We start from the raw sequence: 18463 nt of genomic DNA, 5'->3' as shown, positions 1-18463 counted from the left end.
TTCAATAATGTCAAGTACAATTTTTTAATAACAAGTAATCTACTTCGCTCTGTGCTAATCTACTTAACTTATTCAGGACATGAATTGCTTCTTCTTCATAAATATCTCTAATTAAAAGCTGACGACTTTGGTCAGTTTTAATAATTGAAAGCGCCATTTTTGCTTGATTAACAGCCTTTCCTTTGTTTATGGCCGTTTCACGCGACAATTTTAATTGACTCTCCTCCCGCGCCTGTCTGCATGCTAACTCTTTAGTTATGACCAATTTAATTAAGCTGATAGGTTTTTACCAGCTTTACTAAAGGGTCTATCCTGGGATTGTACGTCATAGTGGGTTGGATGACTGTTCTCTGATTATTTGCCAATTGCTTTTTCCGTGATGTCTTTATGAGCGTCAGTCACGCACTACTTATTTCTATATGAGCTTTTGACTATTTTTTTCACGCTTGTTTATTGCAGCAACTTCCGTAGTGAGAATTTTTTGGAGCTCCTCCCATAATAATTTGTTGTCAGAATTCCTTAACCAACCTATTAACAGTTTTATTCGAGTGCGTCAAAAGCGTTTCCTCTCTCAGCAATCAAGTAATTTCGCTAACATACTAACAACAGTTAGGAAGGGTGCCTATTTAAAGCCGATAGCTTGTCTTTGAACCCTTTGACGTTGCATCTGATTGGCATTTGAGTTACAAAAGAGCTGTTACAAAGATATTTGATTTCATAGCAACGTCAAACCACAACCCTCGAAAGCTTACTTTGAATCTTGCAATCCTATACCTTGCTGATTGTTAAATTGAAATATTGACAACAGTTTGTTGAAAATAAGTCAAGTACGACACAAGTATAATATTCCTTCTCCGCCTGCGCGGCTATTGCTCTATTTGGTAGAGCTTGTGTGAAATGAGTTTTGTCGTACTCTTCTAACAAAGACTTGATCGCAAGGCAGCAAATTCAAGCGAAAGTCATGTCAAGCTTCGCCTTCCCATTCAAAGGTAAGTTAAAAGTAGGGCTCTCATTTTTTACGCTACGATGTTTCTGAATAGAAGTTATGTTAATGTGCATTTTTTCCGAGAAATTTTTTGACCCTAGTGTGTGGAATGTGAACTTTGAAGATATAGTGGCATTGAGCCTTGTCTTATAATTATCGAAAGCAGTCATCACATTCTAAGGTTGAGTCAATGAAGTTGTTTTTAAAGCAAATTTACTGAAGTTAACAAAAGTTTCTGATTCAATTATTAAAGTTGCCGGCGTTTTTTTTTTCAATAGGCATTTTTCATGCCTGACGAATAGCCTTTTTCCAATCGGTGTGAATTTTTAAGAGCGCTAATTTTCTGCATCGAATTTTCTTGAAATAGAAATAAAAATTAAGCAGCCATTTTACAATATTGAGTATGCATTCGTCTCTATTGGTTAAATTAACTTCAATAGATAGTATCGTTTAATCCCTCCAATTAATGCAAAATGGAAATTTATCCAAGAACCAAACTTTTCATCGGACTATGTTGACCTAACATCTTGAGGTTATAGCTCCTTTCTGTGGGCAAACTGTACTGGAAACTTATTTTCAGTCGTACTGAAAACCTATTGGGAAACTAACTTATCAGTTCGTGGAAAATACGTACTGTTTTATTGCTTTTTGAATAGGGCTAGCAATTGCTTGGGTAATGTATGTTATTACTCTCGAATAAAGTTTGAAGCCATTAATGTCAACGTGTCTTATTACACATTCCTTCAATTCAACGTTGTTGACATGATAGAATTTTTAACGATTATGGCAGACATTAGTAATGGTTGATTGGTGACCATTTTTAATTGACGAAATAATTAATTGCTATCCAACGATGTTTGAAGCATTTAGTGTAAGTGTTTTTGCGCTTTTTTTCTAAAACTTTTCTTGATTGACTTTTAAATCTCTCCGTAATCTAAATTGCTCTTATTCAACGATTAAGTCCTTCTAAATCAAAACCGATTGTAAGATTGGATAGTACACGGCCATGGTAGTCGAGTTGTTTTAATAGCCGCAAAGCGATAGCTGGGGCTCTTATTGGCTTTCTCTGTTTTTTATTTCGTCGTCAAGATTGTTGTTGCAACTATATGACTTCAATCACTTCAAATCTATTTTTTTGTTCCTTCGTTCATGCAATTCCAACTGAATTGTTTTTGTGAAGCCATTTTCCAATCATAGTGGAGCACTTTCTTTGTCCAATCGTGTGACTAATCTTTTGGTAACAATGACTTACCTCACTCTCAAAAATGACTTCCTTGCAATGAAATTGACATTACTTTTCCTAAATCAAAGAGATAAGGTCACGTGAGTGTGCGTCACTCTAATTGAAGGTTATTTGAGGGCAGCTAATGGAAGCAGCAATAAGTTAAACAGATTCTTAATCAAAATACAACATCTCAGCATATATTAAAAGGAAAATTTTCTTTTTTGATCTGTTTTTTAGCCGCCGTCAGCCTCTCAGCCGGCTATTATGGCGCTCCTATTTTGTTCACTTCGTCGTACTAAAATTTCTTCGCTTAACCTTAGTTCACAGCTTGTTCAACAATTTGCGTGAAATCTTTTTGAATTTTCTAGGCTAGTTTAATCTTTTCTCATTTTGCTAAAAGTTGTTTTAGACAGCAGTTGCTCAGCAAAGCAATTCAAATTGAACAGTCAGTATCAAAAAACAAAATCAGAAATTGAAACGGAGTGAACCCATAAAGCCCAATTTTAGATGCCCGTTACCCGAACTGTGTACTTAGTCTTCATCTCTTATGCTTACTGGTATTGATACTAATGGTTTTGATACTACTGGTATTGATACTACTGGTATTGATACTACTGGTATTGATACTACTGGTATTGATACTACTGGTATTGATACTACTGGTATTGATACTACTGGTATTGATACTACTGGTATTGATACTACTGGTATTGATACTACTGGTATTGATACTAGAGTATGTTCAGCTCCAAAATGACATCAAAATAAGTCGCAATTTAAAATTGTTTGTGCACAAAAATCTTTTTTTCTTGGTTTCTCTTCTTTCAATCCCAATCTTGGTTATGGGATTGAACGGCGGCTATTTTCGGGCAATCTGCACAGCATGTCTCTTTTTGCCATCTTTTTGAAATTGGAGATCTTCGAAGCTATTGCGGCTATATTCTGGCAATCTGCCAGCTATGTTTTCTTTTGTCCTTCAAAGTTTTTTTTCGTGATAACAATATTTTGTTTTTTAACTATACTCAATATCGTTTTTTACTCTTTTTTACATGCCAAAGTATTTTAATGCGATATTCTTTTGCACGGCCGATTGCTTTGTCTGACCACTTTCCAACTGACATTTCATGGCTGACGTATTTAATATGTTGCTTGTTATGTTGCCATCAATAAAAATTTGAAGTTTTTAGGGTTCTGTTATTTGAGGAAATTATCCGATATTATTCCGTTATATGCTCTGATTCTGTTCATTTCTCCGTGAAGAAGTTGCTCATCGGAGCATTATAATGTTAAAGCAGTTAAGATCGTAAAAAGAATTGTTAATAAAAAAGGGAAACCAACGAAGCAATCATATGCCGTTACTCAACTTAATTAAGCTTTAATTCTTCTAAATCAATTGCAATTTTTCTATTTTGCCATTAAAAGGCAAGATTAAGAAGTTAATAATAAATTTTGCTCCTTTTTAATAGCCGCTGTCAGCCTCTCAACGGATATTCTTTAGGCGCTCTCCTTTTTACAATTCAAAGAATTTGAATTGTATTGGCGCGCTGTCTTTTTTGAGATCTGTTCTCGCTTTTTTCGGCTTCATCACGTCAATGGGAAGTCAAATAGAGTGGTGGTTTTGTTCACACTGAAATAGTATAGTGATCAAAGAATCGAGTACGTTTGAGGCGTGACTTTTTTCAAAATACCTTTAAAGTGGAGTGAGGAATCGGTATTTGACCGATCTCATTTCCCATTTAAGGCGGAGTAAATGATTCTCAGGTCAGAAATTAAAACAATTCTTTGAGTTGTATTTCAGTTCTTGTCCTGCTATGCTGTTTTAATTCGCTTTTCCTTCTGATCACGTTTTTCGTTTTATATAAATCACAATTTTCACTCTTGACTTCTGACTTACTTCATTCACTGTTTCAACTGAATGGATTTTAAATTCTTAGAATTACGGAATGTAGTGGATATGGTCAAATCAAAAGAGGAAAATCAAAAGAATTGTGTTCATATAAAGCTCGATCACCAAGTCATAGTGCATTAGGTTATCAAAGTTCATTGAAGCGATTGCTAGCTGGCATTAATTATGCTGCTCCAGTTAAAGAGCACGTGTCATTACTCAATAATTTTTTATGTGAAAATATGGCATGTGGTTTGGGGGTGCAATTATTATGCAACCACGGGGTTGATTAAAACGATTGCTTGCTGGCGTTAGTATTAAGCTTAACAGTGTTCTGAAGCTCAATTATGTGTGATTTTAGAATCACGGAATCTGCAGAATTTACTCACCAAATAAGAACACTGACACGTAGAAAATTTCTGTCAATATCTATCCCAATTTTTTTTTCAATTTTCTGTTTCAAGCGCAATGTGAGTCAAGCGGGTCAACAGTGGCTGTTTTCCGGTGAATTGCTGGCTGTTTCTAAGGTTTTTGTCCTTTTTAATCAAATAAATCTTGAATTAAGTTTTTGTCTATCAAAAGTTTCGATAGCTGAGAAGAGCTAAAATTGACCTTCTTTTGCATTTACTTTTTCGTTGTCAAGTTTCTTGTTACAGCCTGTGACATCATCGTTTACTTCAAATGATCTGATATTTGTTATTTATTTCGTTATTTGTTTCGGTTTTTTTGCGTGACATCATTTTCTGGTTTTCGTTTTCATTTACTTGAATAAATTTTTGGTCACTTTTCTTTTTTATTAAAACTGACTTTATTTTTAAATTACCTTTTGCTTGCTTTAAGTGAAAGTTTTAGTCAACTGCGAGTAACTGACTTAAGTTAAATAAAGGTAGGTATTAGCAGCAAGGTATAAGAAATATAAAATTGTCAGAAACGAAGTATTAAATTTCGGCCATAAATGAAAAATGAACGAAAAGTTGTTCTGCTCTAATTTTTCCCCGAGACTGCAGGACTGCTGCCAGGCTATGGCAGCTGTTATCTGGCAATCTGTCAGTTCTTTTAGACCTTCTCAGTTTCTGTTTAATATAAGACGAACTTCCTTTGGTATATTTTCAGAAGCCGTTATATTAAGAGCACGTGGAAAGCTGAGCAAAATAAGTAAAAGCGGTGCTGTTACTATTTTCATATTCCTATTACCAAATATAATTTTTGGCGTCCGCACTCTTAAGAACATTTTTACGTTTGTACTTATTTTTTGGGGACGATTTTGAAATTAAGTCCTAGGATCGTATTCGCTTTTACTACTCTTGTTTTTGTTCTTGAAATGTTAAGTCTTGGCAATAATTAGTTTTTGGGATCTTTTCCGTTTTTGAGCACCAGTGCGTTATGCTCCTCCACTTAAAGAGCTTGTGCCTTATTTTTCAGTTTTTTTTGCTTACTTTGGTTGAAAGAGTCCAATCACTTTAGTTTAAAGAGTCCAATTGTTTTTGTTCTTGAAATGTTAAGTCTTGACAATCAGTCAGTTTTTGGATCTTCCGTTTGTGTACCCCAGCACGTTTTGCTCCCCCATTTAAAGAGCACGTGCCATACTCAGTAAATTATTGTGAAAATGTGGCATATGCGTCTGCGGGCGCAAATAATATGCACCCATGGAGTTCAGTAAAGTGACTGCTAGCTGGAATTAGTATTATGCTTAATGGCGTTCAGTTCAGAATCTGAATTAAGTGTAATATTAAAGTCTAGTCGAATCTGCAGAATTTACTTACGAAATAATTACACTGATACTTAGAAAATTTCTGTTCATATCTATCTCAGTTTTTTTTTCTGTTTCATCCTAATGTGCGTCAAGCAGGGTGTTTCTAAAATTGTGGTCCTTTTCAATCAGTTAAATCTTGTTCTACATTTTCTCTATCAGAAGTTTCGATGGCTGAGAAGAGCTATAACTGGCCGTCTCTTGCTTTTACGTTTTCCTTGTCAAACTTCTTGTGGCAACCTGTGACATCACTGTTCACTTCAAATGATCTGATGGTTGTTATTTTTTTCTTCAGTTTCGAATGGTTGGTATGCGTGACGTTATTTTCTAGTTTTCTCTTTCATTTGCTTTAATAAATTTTTTGTCTTTTTGGTTTTTTTTTCAAAACTGACTTTTTAGATTCCATTTTGCTTTCTTTAGTTGAAAGTTTTGGACAATTATGAGTAACTCACCTGAGTAAATAAAATTGTCAGAAACGAAATATTACATTTCGGCCATGAATGAAAAATGAACGAAAAGTTGTAATTTTTGCGTTGACATTTTGAGTCTGCAGGACTGCCATGGCTGTTTTCTGGCAAGCTGTCAGCTTTTTTAGACCTTCTCATTTTCTGTTTAATTTAAGACGAACTTCGTTTGGTATATTTTCAGAAGCCGTGATATAAATAGCACGTGGAAAGCTGAGCAAAATAAGTAAAAGCTGTGCTGTTACTATTTTCATATTACTATTACCAAATATAATTTTTGGCGTCCGCAGTCGTAAGAACATTTCTACGTTTGTACTTTTATTTGTGGGACTTGATTTTGAAATTAATTCCTAGGATCGTATTTGTTTTTACTACTCTCTTTTTTGTTTTTGAAATGTTAAGTCTTGACGATCAGTAGTTTTTGGGATCTTTTCCATTTTTGACCACCAGTACTTTATGCTCCTCCAGTTAAAGAGCGCTTGCCCCATTTTTGAGGTCTTTTTTGCTGACTTTAGTTGCAAGAGTCCAATTACGAGTAACTGACCTAAGTGAAGTGAAGTAAGTTGTGAGCAGCAAGGCATTCGAAATGTTAAATTGTCAGAAACGGAGTATTACATTTCGGGCGTACATGAAAATTGAACGAAAATTTGTTCTGCTCTAATTTTTGCCCTGACATTTTGAGACTGCAGGACTGCCATGCTATCTCAGCTATTTTATGGTAATTTGTCAGCTTTTTAAGACCTTCTTTGTTTAAATTAATACAAATTTCTTTAAGTTTTCTGAAGCCGTTTTTATTAAAAGCACGTTGAAAGTTGAGCCAAATAAACAAATTGATAGAGGCATGTAGACAACTTTTATCGAGACTTGTTGTTAAGGACTCGGCTGTTACTATTGTCATATTTCTATTACCAAATAATATTTTTTGGCGTCCGCAGTCTTTAGAACATTTTTACGTTTGTACTTTTAATGGGGACTTGATTTTAAAATCAAGTTCTGGGTTCGTATTCGCTTTTACTATTCTTTTTCTTGTTCTTGAAATTTTAATTCTTGACAATTAATCATTTTTGGATCTTTTCCATATTTGAGCCCCAGTACGTAATGCTCCTCCAGTCAAAGAGCGCGTGCCTTTGCTCAGTAAATTATTATAAGAAAATATGGCACGTGCGTTTGGGAGTGCAATTATTATGCAGCCACGGGGTTCATTAAAGCGATTGCTAACTGGCGTTAGTATTATGCTTAATAGTGTTCAGTTCTGAAGCTGAATTTAGTGTAATATTAAAATCTAAACGAATCTGCTGAATTTACTCACCAAATAAGATCACCAACACTTAGAAAGATTCTCTCAATATCTATCTCATTTTTTATTCATTTTTCGGTCCCAATTCCAATGTGCGTAAAGCGGGTCAACGGTGTCTATTTTCCGGTAATTTGCCTGCGGTGCTTCTAAAATTTTGGTGCTTTTTAATCAATTAAATCTTGTATTAAATTTAGTCTATCAAAAGTTTCGAAAGCTGAGAAGTGCTTCGATTGGCACTCTCTTGCGGTTTATTTTTCCTTGTCATGATTCTTGTTACAACCTGTGACATCACCGTTTACTTCAATTGGTCTGATGTTGGTCATTTCATTCGTTCAATTTCGAATGGTTTGTATGCGTCACGTCATTTTCCATTTTTTTTTATTTGCGAGAATATATTTTTGGACGCACGATTTTTTCTCAAAACTGACTTTCCTCATTTTTAAATTGCCTTTTGCTTGCTTTAGTTGAAAGAGTTTTGATCAGCTACAAATAACTCACCTAAGTGAAGTAAAGGTAGGTATTTGCAGCAAGGCATAAGAAACATAAAAATTGTCAGAATCGAAGTATTACATTTCGGTCATAAATGAAAAATGAACGAGTTGTTTTGCTCTAATTTTTGCCCTGGCATTTTGAGACTGCAGGACTGCCAAGCTGTTTTCTGGCATTATGCCAGCTTTTTTAGACCTTCTTAGTTTCTGTTTAAATTAAGACGAAGTTCACTTCGTAAATTTTCAGAAGCCGTTATATTTAGTGCACGTTGAAAGCTAAGCTAAATAAATTAATCGATACATGTAGGCAACTCTTATCGAGACTTGTAATTACTGACTCTGCTGTTACTTTTTTCATGTTCCTATTACCAATTATGATTTTTGGCGTCCGCAGTTACCTATCTAAACTACAGATCAACAACCTACCTATCAAATCCCCTGCCTGACCACATATTTGATATTTCTGAAATAAGTAGGGTTAGTTAAGAGTTTTTTTGCACGACTCCTCGAGTCGTTTCCAGTTTACACTGGCTGTTTTTTTTGAAAATTATTTACGTTTCGATTTGCCTTAACTTTTCCGTTTTGCCTGATCTAAATTGTGTCCCTTTCACAAGTCCCATCAGCTTAAATCAGGTGGTGGCGGTTCACTACAAGACAAAATTCGTGTAATTTTTTCACTTTAATTTATATTAGTGCTTATAGTAGTATATAATATCTCTACTGATGTCATTTGAAGCCTTAGTGAATTTAGATGTTTCCCCCTGACCTATACATGCTGCAATAGATTTGAACGCATATTAGTCGTTCGAGGTAAATTCTTATCAAGTTCTTCTCTTAGTCGGTTATGTTTTAAACGGTCGAACTCTTATGAAAGGTTTGAGCTAGATCAGGAGTAATTATGAAACTAATATGTTTAAGTATTTTTGCTTTTTAATTTGCTTTTTATCCATAAAATAGCCAGAGAAAAGACTCAATTGTCAGTGAGTAAATGAATAAAATATCTAAAATAAAGATTCTAAAATAAAGATAAAAGTGATTTTAAATTGATCACAGGATTTTACTATTCAAAGTTTTTTATGAATTCGTTATGCATTCGAAATATGCATTCGTTAGTTTTATTCAACTGATATCTAATATTTGCTATCAACAGCTTAGCCGTTTATGGTGAGTTCTTTACTAGGTGTCGAATATGCAGAATAAGCTAGTTTTTTGTTATTTAAGATTGTCACATTAGTAGACTATGTTTTCAATGCATTCTCGAAGGTACATGAGAAATATGTTCAAAAGTACGCGATTTTCGGGATTATTATAGAATATTCGCGATATGTTTTCTCGGTTTTGTACGTTTTTTAATACAGTTAGAACGATACTTTGACACATTTTTAAGATCTTAGGATCACAGAATGACACTTTGCTCTAACACAGTCATCACAACTGCTCTAAAACACAGACTGTGTTAGAGCAGAGTGTCATTGTGTGATACTTATATAACAAAAATGTGTCAATGTATCGTTCTAACTGTATTAAAAAACGCACAAAACCGAGAAAACATTGTCCAATTGTTCGATATCAATCACGAAAATTGCGTACTATTGAACAGCACCGCAATTTTGGAGACCATCGTACAAACGCTAAACATTTTAGTTCTGCCAAATGTTACGTATTTATCGAAACACTATCGAAAAAATAAAAGTGAAGGTTGGTTTTGTCATGCAGTATGAAATTGTAGACGTCGGAAATATTTGCTACAGTTTAATGTTTCCCCCATTCTTTCTATAAAATAGTTTTAAATGGCGGTCCACAGGCATTTCGATTATGCGAACAATTTTTGCATAGTCTATTTATCTCGCCACTTCTTTAGTTTGCTCTTTGTTTTTTATTCAATCAAATTAGCTTTTACGCAGAAAATGAAAAGTTTAGTTGCTTCTGATCATCTTTTTTGCAACTCTATTGCTTGTGCAAACAAACAGATTTGATGACCGATGCTCAATTATTTTTAAAGAGGATAACTCATTATTAGAGCAGGAATCCTCATCAGTGAATTCTTTCACCACAAATTTTGATAAATCCTCTCGATAGCTTTCTGGTCAGCTGCAACCCCTAATTTTCAAACAGTACTTTTATTTCTCGGTTTTGTAGGTTTGTGTATCTCTTATTAGGTTTTTAATCGGTCTCAACCACAGTTTCTGGCAGCTATCTTGGTCCTGTGATACTTTTTAATGCGTTTTGTTGCTTGACCAATTTTTCGTCTGACCCATTTGACTTTTCGTCCTAAAAGATTGAATAACAGTTAACACTCGGAGGGCATTAAGTTCTCTTAGAGCGTTATGCCTAACAGGTCTCTAAAGAATGCGATTCACCAAAACTGTTTTGAGAAAATTTTATGGCCTGAAAGGCGGTTCTTAAATCTTGAAAGTTTGACCCCCCGCCACTCATCCCAGTGTACCATCCTTCATCTGGATGTTTTTACCCCCTCTCGTTTAGCCCTCCAAGCCCTAGTCCCCCAATCGCTTGACTCCCCCCCATTATGTTCCAATTGCCCTTAATTCTTTGTTGTCTCTGTCAATGGTTTTAAATTACTCTTGAACATAAGTTTAGTAGTAGTAGTAGTAGTAGTAGTAGTAAAGGCTTTAGGATTTAAACATAAATAAATCCAAGGGTTTGTTAGACCCACATGAGTTCAGTCCAAAGGTAGTTTTAGTTTAGTCTAGTTTTTTCCAGTTATTGCAGTGGTCACATTTGCAAACAATTCGCCAAGTGCATTTGTCCCTCTTGTCATATTTTCTCAGAAAGTAGTCCCAGTAGATTTTGGAGATGGTGTCTTTATTGAGATATTTTCCGTAGCTGGTGTACACTCTGATAATAATATTGTATAATAATTTTGTACGATGGAAGAAGTTTTCATCGGTTTTGTAGAGTCGATTCGTTCCGATCGTCAGTTCTCCTCTTGTATGCTGTCGAGTTTTATCTTCGGTGACTCTAGGTAGATCAACAACAACGTCGTATTCGTTTCTATCCAATGATATCAGAAGCAGGAGATTGTGCATTTCGACATATAAGCTGAGAGGCAGCAGCTTTAGCTGTAGAAGTCGATCTTTGTATTCAAAACTTGCATTCAGTATCCACTTGGTAGCAATTTCCTGCACCCTTTCAAACTTCGCAAGATTCGACTTGTTCGGCTGCCATGCTTGAGAGCAGTAGGTCAGGACTGGCACAACGTAACCAACGTAAGAATTTAGCTTACTGTTTCGCGTGCTGTTTGTAGACAGGTTTCGTTTCAGTTGGAACAGTGCACTTAATCCCTTCTTCGTTCTCGTGGTACAGTTATCGTTCCACGTGAGACTTGAGGTGATCCATAGTCCTAGGTCGCGCTGAAGATTCGTCGGTTCAATTTCAATGTTGTCTATTGCTGCTGTCAAAGTGCCTTTTATGTTGAGGAGCTTGCATTTAGAGGTGTTCAGTTGCATTTTGTTTTCGGAGCACCAATTCTGTATAGTCATGGCACCAATCGTGAGTTGGCTCTGAGTCAGTGCAATTATCTTGAAATCATCGGCATATCCAAAACTTTCACAATTTGACACTGAAGCTGGTAGATCATTTATGAACAGCAGAAAGAGCAGTGGTCCGAGAATGGAGCCTTGTGGAACTCCACTGCTGACACTTACTGGAGTGGATGTTTCCGCATTTATTTTAACATATTGCTCCCTGTCGCTCAAGTAGGAGCTTATGAGTTGCAACAACTTTCCGCCAATGTCAAAGGACTGGAGTTTCAGTATAAGCAAGTCATGCGGTACTTTATCGAAGGCCTTAGCAAAGTCGAGATACAGAATTGTCAGGTTGTCTACTGTGGGGTCATCGTACTTTTGGTAAATTGAATCAAGGTAGACCAACAATTGTACCACTGCTGACCTATTTTTTCGGAATCCATATTGGTTTTCGTGTAGGCGGTGTTGGCAAAACTTGTATAGTGTGTTGAAGATGAGACGCTCAAGGACTTTTGACACACAGCAGAGTAAACTAATCGGTCGATAACAAGTAGTGTCTGATTTGTTTCCCCCTTTGAACACTGGCGTAACTTGACTGATTTTCCAGTATCTGGGGAAGATTCCTTTATTCGAGATTGTTTGGAATAGGAGGAGGAGTGACTTGCTGAGTGAGAAGGCGCACTTTTTCAAAACAATGTTTCCGATGTTGTCAGGTCCCGTAGACTTGTTCAGAGTTAAGTGTTCCAATATGTGCTGGATTTCGGTTTCGGAGAAAAGGAGACTATTGAGGCCTCTGTTCTCAAAAGTTATGCAGTGATGTTGCTTCTCGTTGAAAACACTTTGGAAAAACTGATTGAATAATTTGGCCTTTTCTTGGTCAGTTTCGGGTTTTTGAGTGGACAGAGTGACGACAGGAGGAACGTTTGGTGACTTGCGAACACAACGTAGGTACTTCTGGATGTTGCTGAACTGTCGACTTTGAAAGATTTCGGTTTCAAACATTTTCAAATCTTCATTTGTGGCTTCTTTTATTTGACGCTCCATTTTCTTCAACTTCAGGAGTTTTGACAAGACCGGAGAGACCCATTGCTTCTTTTTTGTAGCTAACTTCTTCATCAGGTGTGAGGTACGGCTGGATACCCAAGGTGGAAGCGTTGACCTGTGTCTTGTAACTTTCGGAATGAAATGATCGATGAGGCTGAAGATCCATTCGTACCATTTTTTGACAAGGAAATCGAGATTACTGAAACAGTAAGGGTTGAAAGGACTGTCTACTATAGCCTTATTCAATTCGTCCCAATCCGCTTTCTTAAAGGCATATTTGACTTGATGAGGAATGTATAGTTCGCTATGGAATGCGTTTACTGTAACACTGACCGGTAGATGATCAGCACATGGCTTGCCGTTTAGTGCGTAACAGTTGTAAAGATCGGTGTCAAGATCAGTTTTCACAATCTGGTCAGGGTTGTTGGCCAGAATGACGTCTAACTGAAGATTTGAGTAGTTCAGGAAATTGTATTCCGAAAGAGCATCCAGAACAGCGTTTTCACACTCGGAATTGGAGCTCATGTTGTTCCAGTCTGTTTTGGAGAAGTTGATGTCTCCACAAATGAACACGCCTTGGTAGCCTATTCTTTTAGCATGATTTGATATTTTGGAGAGCAGAATTTCTAACTGTTGCGGCGACCAGGTGTAGTCGCTGTCTGATGGGGGGCTGTACAAACAGCATATGAGAGTCGGCTGTGGTTTTGTTTGTACAATAATCACCACAAAATCTTCAAGATGTAGGTCAATCAAAATTTGTTCGTGCATAATAGTCGATCTGATTGCTATAAGTACGCCACCGTGTTTCGTTTCGTGTTCGCATGGTATTCTGTCATTTCGGTAGATCGTGTATGCAGGTAGGAAGAGCGAATAGTTTTGAACATCAGGAGTCAGCCATGTTTCAGTGAGGCATAAAATGTCATAGCTTCGCGTTGACAAGCAGTCTGAGAACTTCAGGCGACGCTCAAATTTCATCAGACTCCTTACATTGAACGAAAGCATTTCGAGTGTGTATAGTCACCAGTTGATACCAGTATTCTCTTTTTGTGCGTTTTCAAAGACAACCCAGTTGTCTCCAACTTTATGCTCCACCTTGAGATTTCTAATACGAACTTGCCTGCTATTGTAATTATGATTGTCAATGAGATCACGGCGAATGCGCAGACATTCATTTTCTTTTTTCGCGTCCGTTGCAGACAGCTCAGGACTTATGAAGATTGGTTGTTCGTAGGCCTTTAGCAGGTGAGCTGATTTCAGAATCAGGTCTTTACTTATGATGTTTTCCATGCAAACAAGTATAGTGCGTGCCCCTTTTTTGTCAGGGTCAAATTTACCGAGACGATGAATTTTGCTCATGCGTTTGTCTTTGATTTTCAAGAAGTCTAGGATTTGCTCAACCGATTCGATGTCGGAATGCATACGCTCGTCTGGTGTTTTGGTTCTACTCTCAGGTATACCTCTTATTCGAATTCCCAGACCAGGAATGTTGTTTGCATTTGACACGTCGCGAATTGTGCTACCGGGCAGTTTTCCAACAGCTTGTGCATAACTCTTGGGAGCAGTTGACTTTAATTCGGTCAAGTCTTTCTTTACATTTTCGATCATTGCATTTGAGTTTTCAATGATTTGCTGGAACTTTTTCATTTGTTCTCGGAGGTCTGTTAGATCGTCTTCCAATTTCGACTGTTCAGCAGGTTCTAAAATGGACTTATGTGTCTTATTTTCACTGCATTCGTTACAGATGTGAAGCAGATTTGCTTCTAACTTGACAAGGACTTCAATACTGGACTGTTCGAAGCCTGTGCAGTCGGGTGTCATGTGCATTGCTTTGCTGCAGTAGGCACATGAGAATTTTGCTTCCTTCTTTGCAATCTTGTGATTGCAAGATTGGCACGTGATAACTCTTGAGAACATTTTGGCTAGCACATGCAAAAGATTTTGATTTGTCTTAACGGATTGTTGATGAATAACTTAATAGGCAGTGTCGGTAACACACACTCACTTAAGAGGCGGTCACGTGAAACTGAAAACTTAACTCTGAAAAATATAGCTTTTCTGACAACTCAAACTCACTTAAGAGATGGTCACATGAAAAGTTTAATTTTCAGAGAACAGATGCAGGACAGAATAGAAAAGAAAAGAAAACTGCTTAAAAGAAAAAGCCTTTCGGTAACACGAACTCACTTAAGAGACGGTCACGTGAAAGACTAAGAGTAAGCAGCTAAAACTTTTCAGGGGTTTTGAATAGTGATTGTGAGTCCACTGTTTTCGGGCGATTGTTGTCTCTGTCTTGTAATCCGTCGTCTCAGTGACAGGTTGTTCCTCCTCCTGTTTCGGCGGGGACGAAGATCCTGGAGTTGTCGAAGATGGGCTAAGACTTTTCCAGAGAGTCTCTGTTCCAAGAAACGGCCAATGTGCAGTTGTCGGTACTGCCGAGTCAAGATGGGGTTCTTAGCCTGCCGCTTCGGTAGCAGGTGTTTGATGATGTCGATAATAAGGATTCCTGTTTTGCAAAGTTCCTCCTTTATGTTCGGGACTCCTTCGCGTTGGACATATAATATTGCGGCAATGTGGGGCTTAAGTATCTTGAGATCGGCAATGAGCTCAGCAGTGGTGAGGGGGTGATAGTTGTTGCTGGAATGCGGGGATATTGAGTTGTTGATCGTATCGTGCCAAATAACAGCTTTTTCTTTTCGAAAAACGTTTAATTGCCAGATATTTTGAACAACTTTCTTCTGATTGTTTGCTCTGATATTGAGACTCAGGCCAGGCTTCGTGAATACCCAACGTCTGAGCTTCTTTCGGGTGTCTTTTGGTGTCGCTACAATAAGTTGATGCAGTGAACTTGCTCCAAATATGATCATCAGCAAAGTCAGGGGGCCACCACGGCTGCCCCGTATATCATATTTAACTTGAAACTATTTAATAAGTTTAATAATTTGAAATAATTTTGTGCATGTCTTTTTATGCAAAGTTCTTATTGATCATTTTCTAAATTAGTCTTTCTCTCGCTTGAGCTATTCTATTTTTCTAGTGACTTTTTCACGCTTGACATCTTGCGTTTTCGTCCGAGAGAAAATCTTCCGACATTACTATGCTGAACGCCAAAAGTAAATCAGCACCCCTTGTTTTTCGACCCCAAAAGTAAATCAGCACTCCTAAATTTTTAACGCATTATTAACGCTATTACTCCATCTTGCAATCGAATTTTTGGAAAAATTGTTTTCATTATTGATACACGTGGAACGGTAACTTAATGGAGACCCCAATGCAAAATTGGTGAGCTCCATTTAAGTCTCGCAAAAAAGTTTTCACCAAATCACTTTTTATGCTCATCGTTTCTTTTATGTTAACGCATATGTTAATAAACGCAATCATAGTTGAACAAACTTAAAAGCATATTAGATCTTAAGAAAACTTTCGTTCTACTGTGAAACTTGGACGCAGTTCATCAACATTGGGGTATCTGGTTAGTTAACATTGCGCATTATCGAAATTTCATATGCAGGCTAGACAATTAGTGTAGGGGAACAATGGTGTATGAATTGTTTTCGAAATGCGATTTTGAGATGGATTAATATTGCGTCAAAAATGAAATTTTTGTAAAAACTAAGGGGTTCTAACTTATTTTTGATGTTCAGTATGTTTTCTGCCGTTTGGTTTACATCTATTTATTACTACAATCAAATTTTGCTGTATTTCAGCTGTAATTGCTCACTTTTTGATATGACTATGTTATGAGTTTTTGTTTGCTTTCATAGATCATATTGGTCCTCAACAGACAAATTTGGTACATGAAAATAATTAAAAGTGAAAAGCATCCTTTAGAGCTAAATATGTCAAAGCTGAGACGCGTTAACGTCCGTGAGAATGGTGTTCTCTGATATGGAAGTAAATGTTATATTTAGTAAAACTGGTTCCAGTAAAAAAAATACTCCACGTAAATTTGTGCAGGACAATTGGATAAATGAAAATTAGCCCGTCTTTAAATTCTAGCGGAAGTGGAGAATGCAAACATGCGAGAACGATCATTTTTTGAATTTTTATCAATTTTGCTAAATTTTCAGGCTTTCAAATCGAAGACGTGTAAAATAAGGTGATGGTAAGCATTCTTAACTTTGTGGAATTTAGGTAGCTTAGTGTTGGTCGTTATCTCACTGCTAGTGTACGATGCCTGCTCTTGTCCAAAAGGATACCCGCCCTGGTCTTGCAGTATAGCCAAACGAACAACAAGAGTCCACTTGCTGTCAAAACTAATCGACCTTTCGCAGCCACAAACGGACAACCTGCCACATCAACGACACAACCTAAACTTATCCGGCAGAAGAAAAGGAATGGAGGCAAAACGAGAGATAGAAGTGTCAGAAAATAGTCAATTTAATGGCGAGTTTTTATGCGCAGTGCTGCCAACGAGCAAAAGTTGTACACAAGGCAGAGATGGCATTCAAGACTCGCGATGACAAACCTTTGCTTATGGATGTCGTTACAGCCTGAGCTGTTCTGTGTCATTGCGGTAAAAGATCCAGCTCTTCAGATTCTATAATTCACCCGCAGAATAAATGTAAAATTCAATTGAATGTGTTTATAAATATATGGTAAATAAATTATGGCAAAGCATTTCTTTTACACAAATATTTTGAGAGATTCAACATTAGTAATCAATGAATAAGCTTGATTGTGATTAGACATTAAGTTCCTCACCGAAAAAGATTACAGTATAATGGTAATAATGGGATTATTCTGGGTACTTTGGCTCGGCTGATATTCTGCTTGAGGTGTTTATTAATGACATCTAATTTGGTTCTATGACTTCATGAATTGTTGACGCTCCTCGATTTTTGCATGATCAAAATCGATCTCAATCTGCTGATTGAGCGCTCGTTTATCCATTTTCTCATGATTTGCAAAATTCCATATAAAACTAATGATAACACAACTTTTCATAACCATCGTTATAGCGCGAAACCTGACCTTCAGGAATGCGGGTTCAAAAGTAGGAAATAATCTCATACAAACCGTTATTAGTTTGTCATTATGGTTGTTTTATGAAAACAGGGAGGCTCGAAAATGTGCCGTTGCTCATGTTTCCCCCTCTCATTTGCAAACCTTGTTTCATTTTTTAAAACCATATCGAGCACGCGAGGATAGCTTTTGATGCAAAACATTATTTTCTGATCATGCCCAGTAATAACCAGTGAAACTTTTTTCTTCATTTTTGCGTGAGATGAGAGCGAGAAGTTCTATCCAATTAATTATATCTAAATATTCTAGCTGTTTTAAGTTTTCTACGGGAGATTACAAAAACCTCTCTTGTAGAAAAATTCAAAAACATTTACTTGGAATTGCCACTTACATTTTCTTCCAAAAACAGAAAAAAAACAAGGGTGAAACTTAAAGATTGAATCAATTAGTGTAAACGTGTTGGCCCTTTTCAATGCAAAATTTTCCCTGGACTTTTTTCACTTATCGGGTGACTTTTGAGCCCTTTACTTTTTCGTTTTACGTGATCTAAATTTCTGTCATTCACGAGTCAGCAGCTGAAATAATTTGCGCCAGTTTTTTTTTTACTAAAAGTCAAATGAAAATTGAGCCGCAATTGGTGTAATTTGTTTACTTAAATTTTTATGAGCTGTTATAGTGGTATATAATAATCTCTAAGGACGTTCAAGAGCAACGTTTTTAGTCGTTTGAGAGCGATTACTTTGACGTTTGTCGCTTATGTTTTAAATTGCTCTGGAATGCTTTTGCGCTTTCTTCTAGAATATTAATTGACTTCTTTTGCACTATTAGTTCTTTGTTGTTGACGGATTTATGTTGCTCTTGTTCTGAAATCGCGTTAG

At 36.6% G+C, this 18463-nt stretch overlaps 1 protein-coding gene across 1 annotated transcript; it reads left to right on the top strand.

The window, feature by feature from the left end:
* The first annotated feature begins 29 nt into the window (after positions 1 to 29).
* On the top strand, positions 30 to 17240 carry LOC142335978 (uncharacterized). The gene is made up of 2 exons (XM_075384402.1): positions 30 to 989; positions 16755 to 17240. Exons 1-2 carry the CDS (start codon positions 962 to 964, stop codon positions 17081 to 17083), a joined length of 357 nt encoding a protein of 118 aa, XP_075240517.1. The 5' UTR covers positions 30 to 961; the 3' UTR covers positions 17084 to 17240.
* Positions 17241 to 18463: the final 1223 nt, after the last annotated feature.

Source organism: Convolutriloba macropyga, chromosome 3, assembly GCF_964194025.1.
Source record: "Convolutriloba macropyga chromosome 3, txConMacr16.3, whole genome shotgun sequence".
Taxonomy (NCBI): domain Eukaryota; kingdom Metazoa; phylum Xenacoelomorpha; order Acoela; family Convolutidae; genus Convolutriloba; species Convolutriloba macropyga.
Note: the sequence above shows the minus strand (reverse complement) of the source record. Positions and strands in the feature narration are given on the sequence as shown.

What these genes read in the sequence shown, in the direction of transcription:
- LOC142335978 (XM_075384402.1), top strand. Translation starts at nt 962, where the DNA reads ATGTCAAGCTTCGCCTTCCCATTCAAAG. An exon ending in CTTCGCCTTCCCATTCAAAG is followed by an intron (nt 990 to 16,754) that starts GTAAGTTAAAAG and finishes TGTGGAATTTAG; the next exon opens with GTAGCTTAGTGTTGGTCGTT.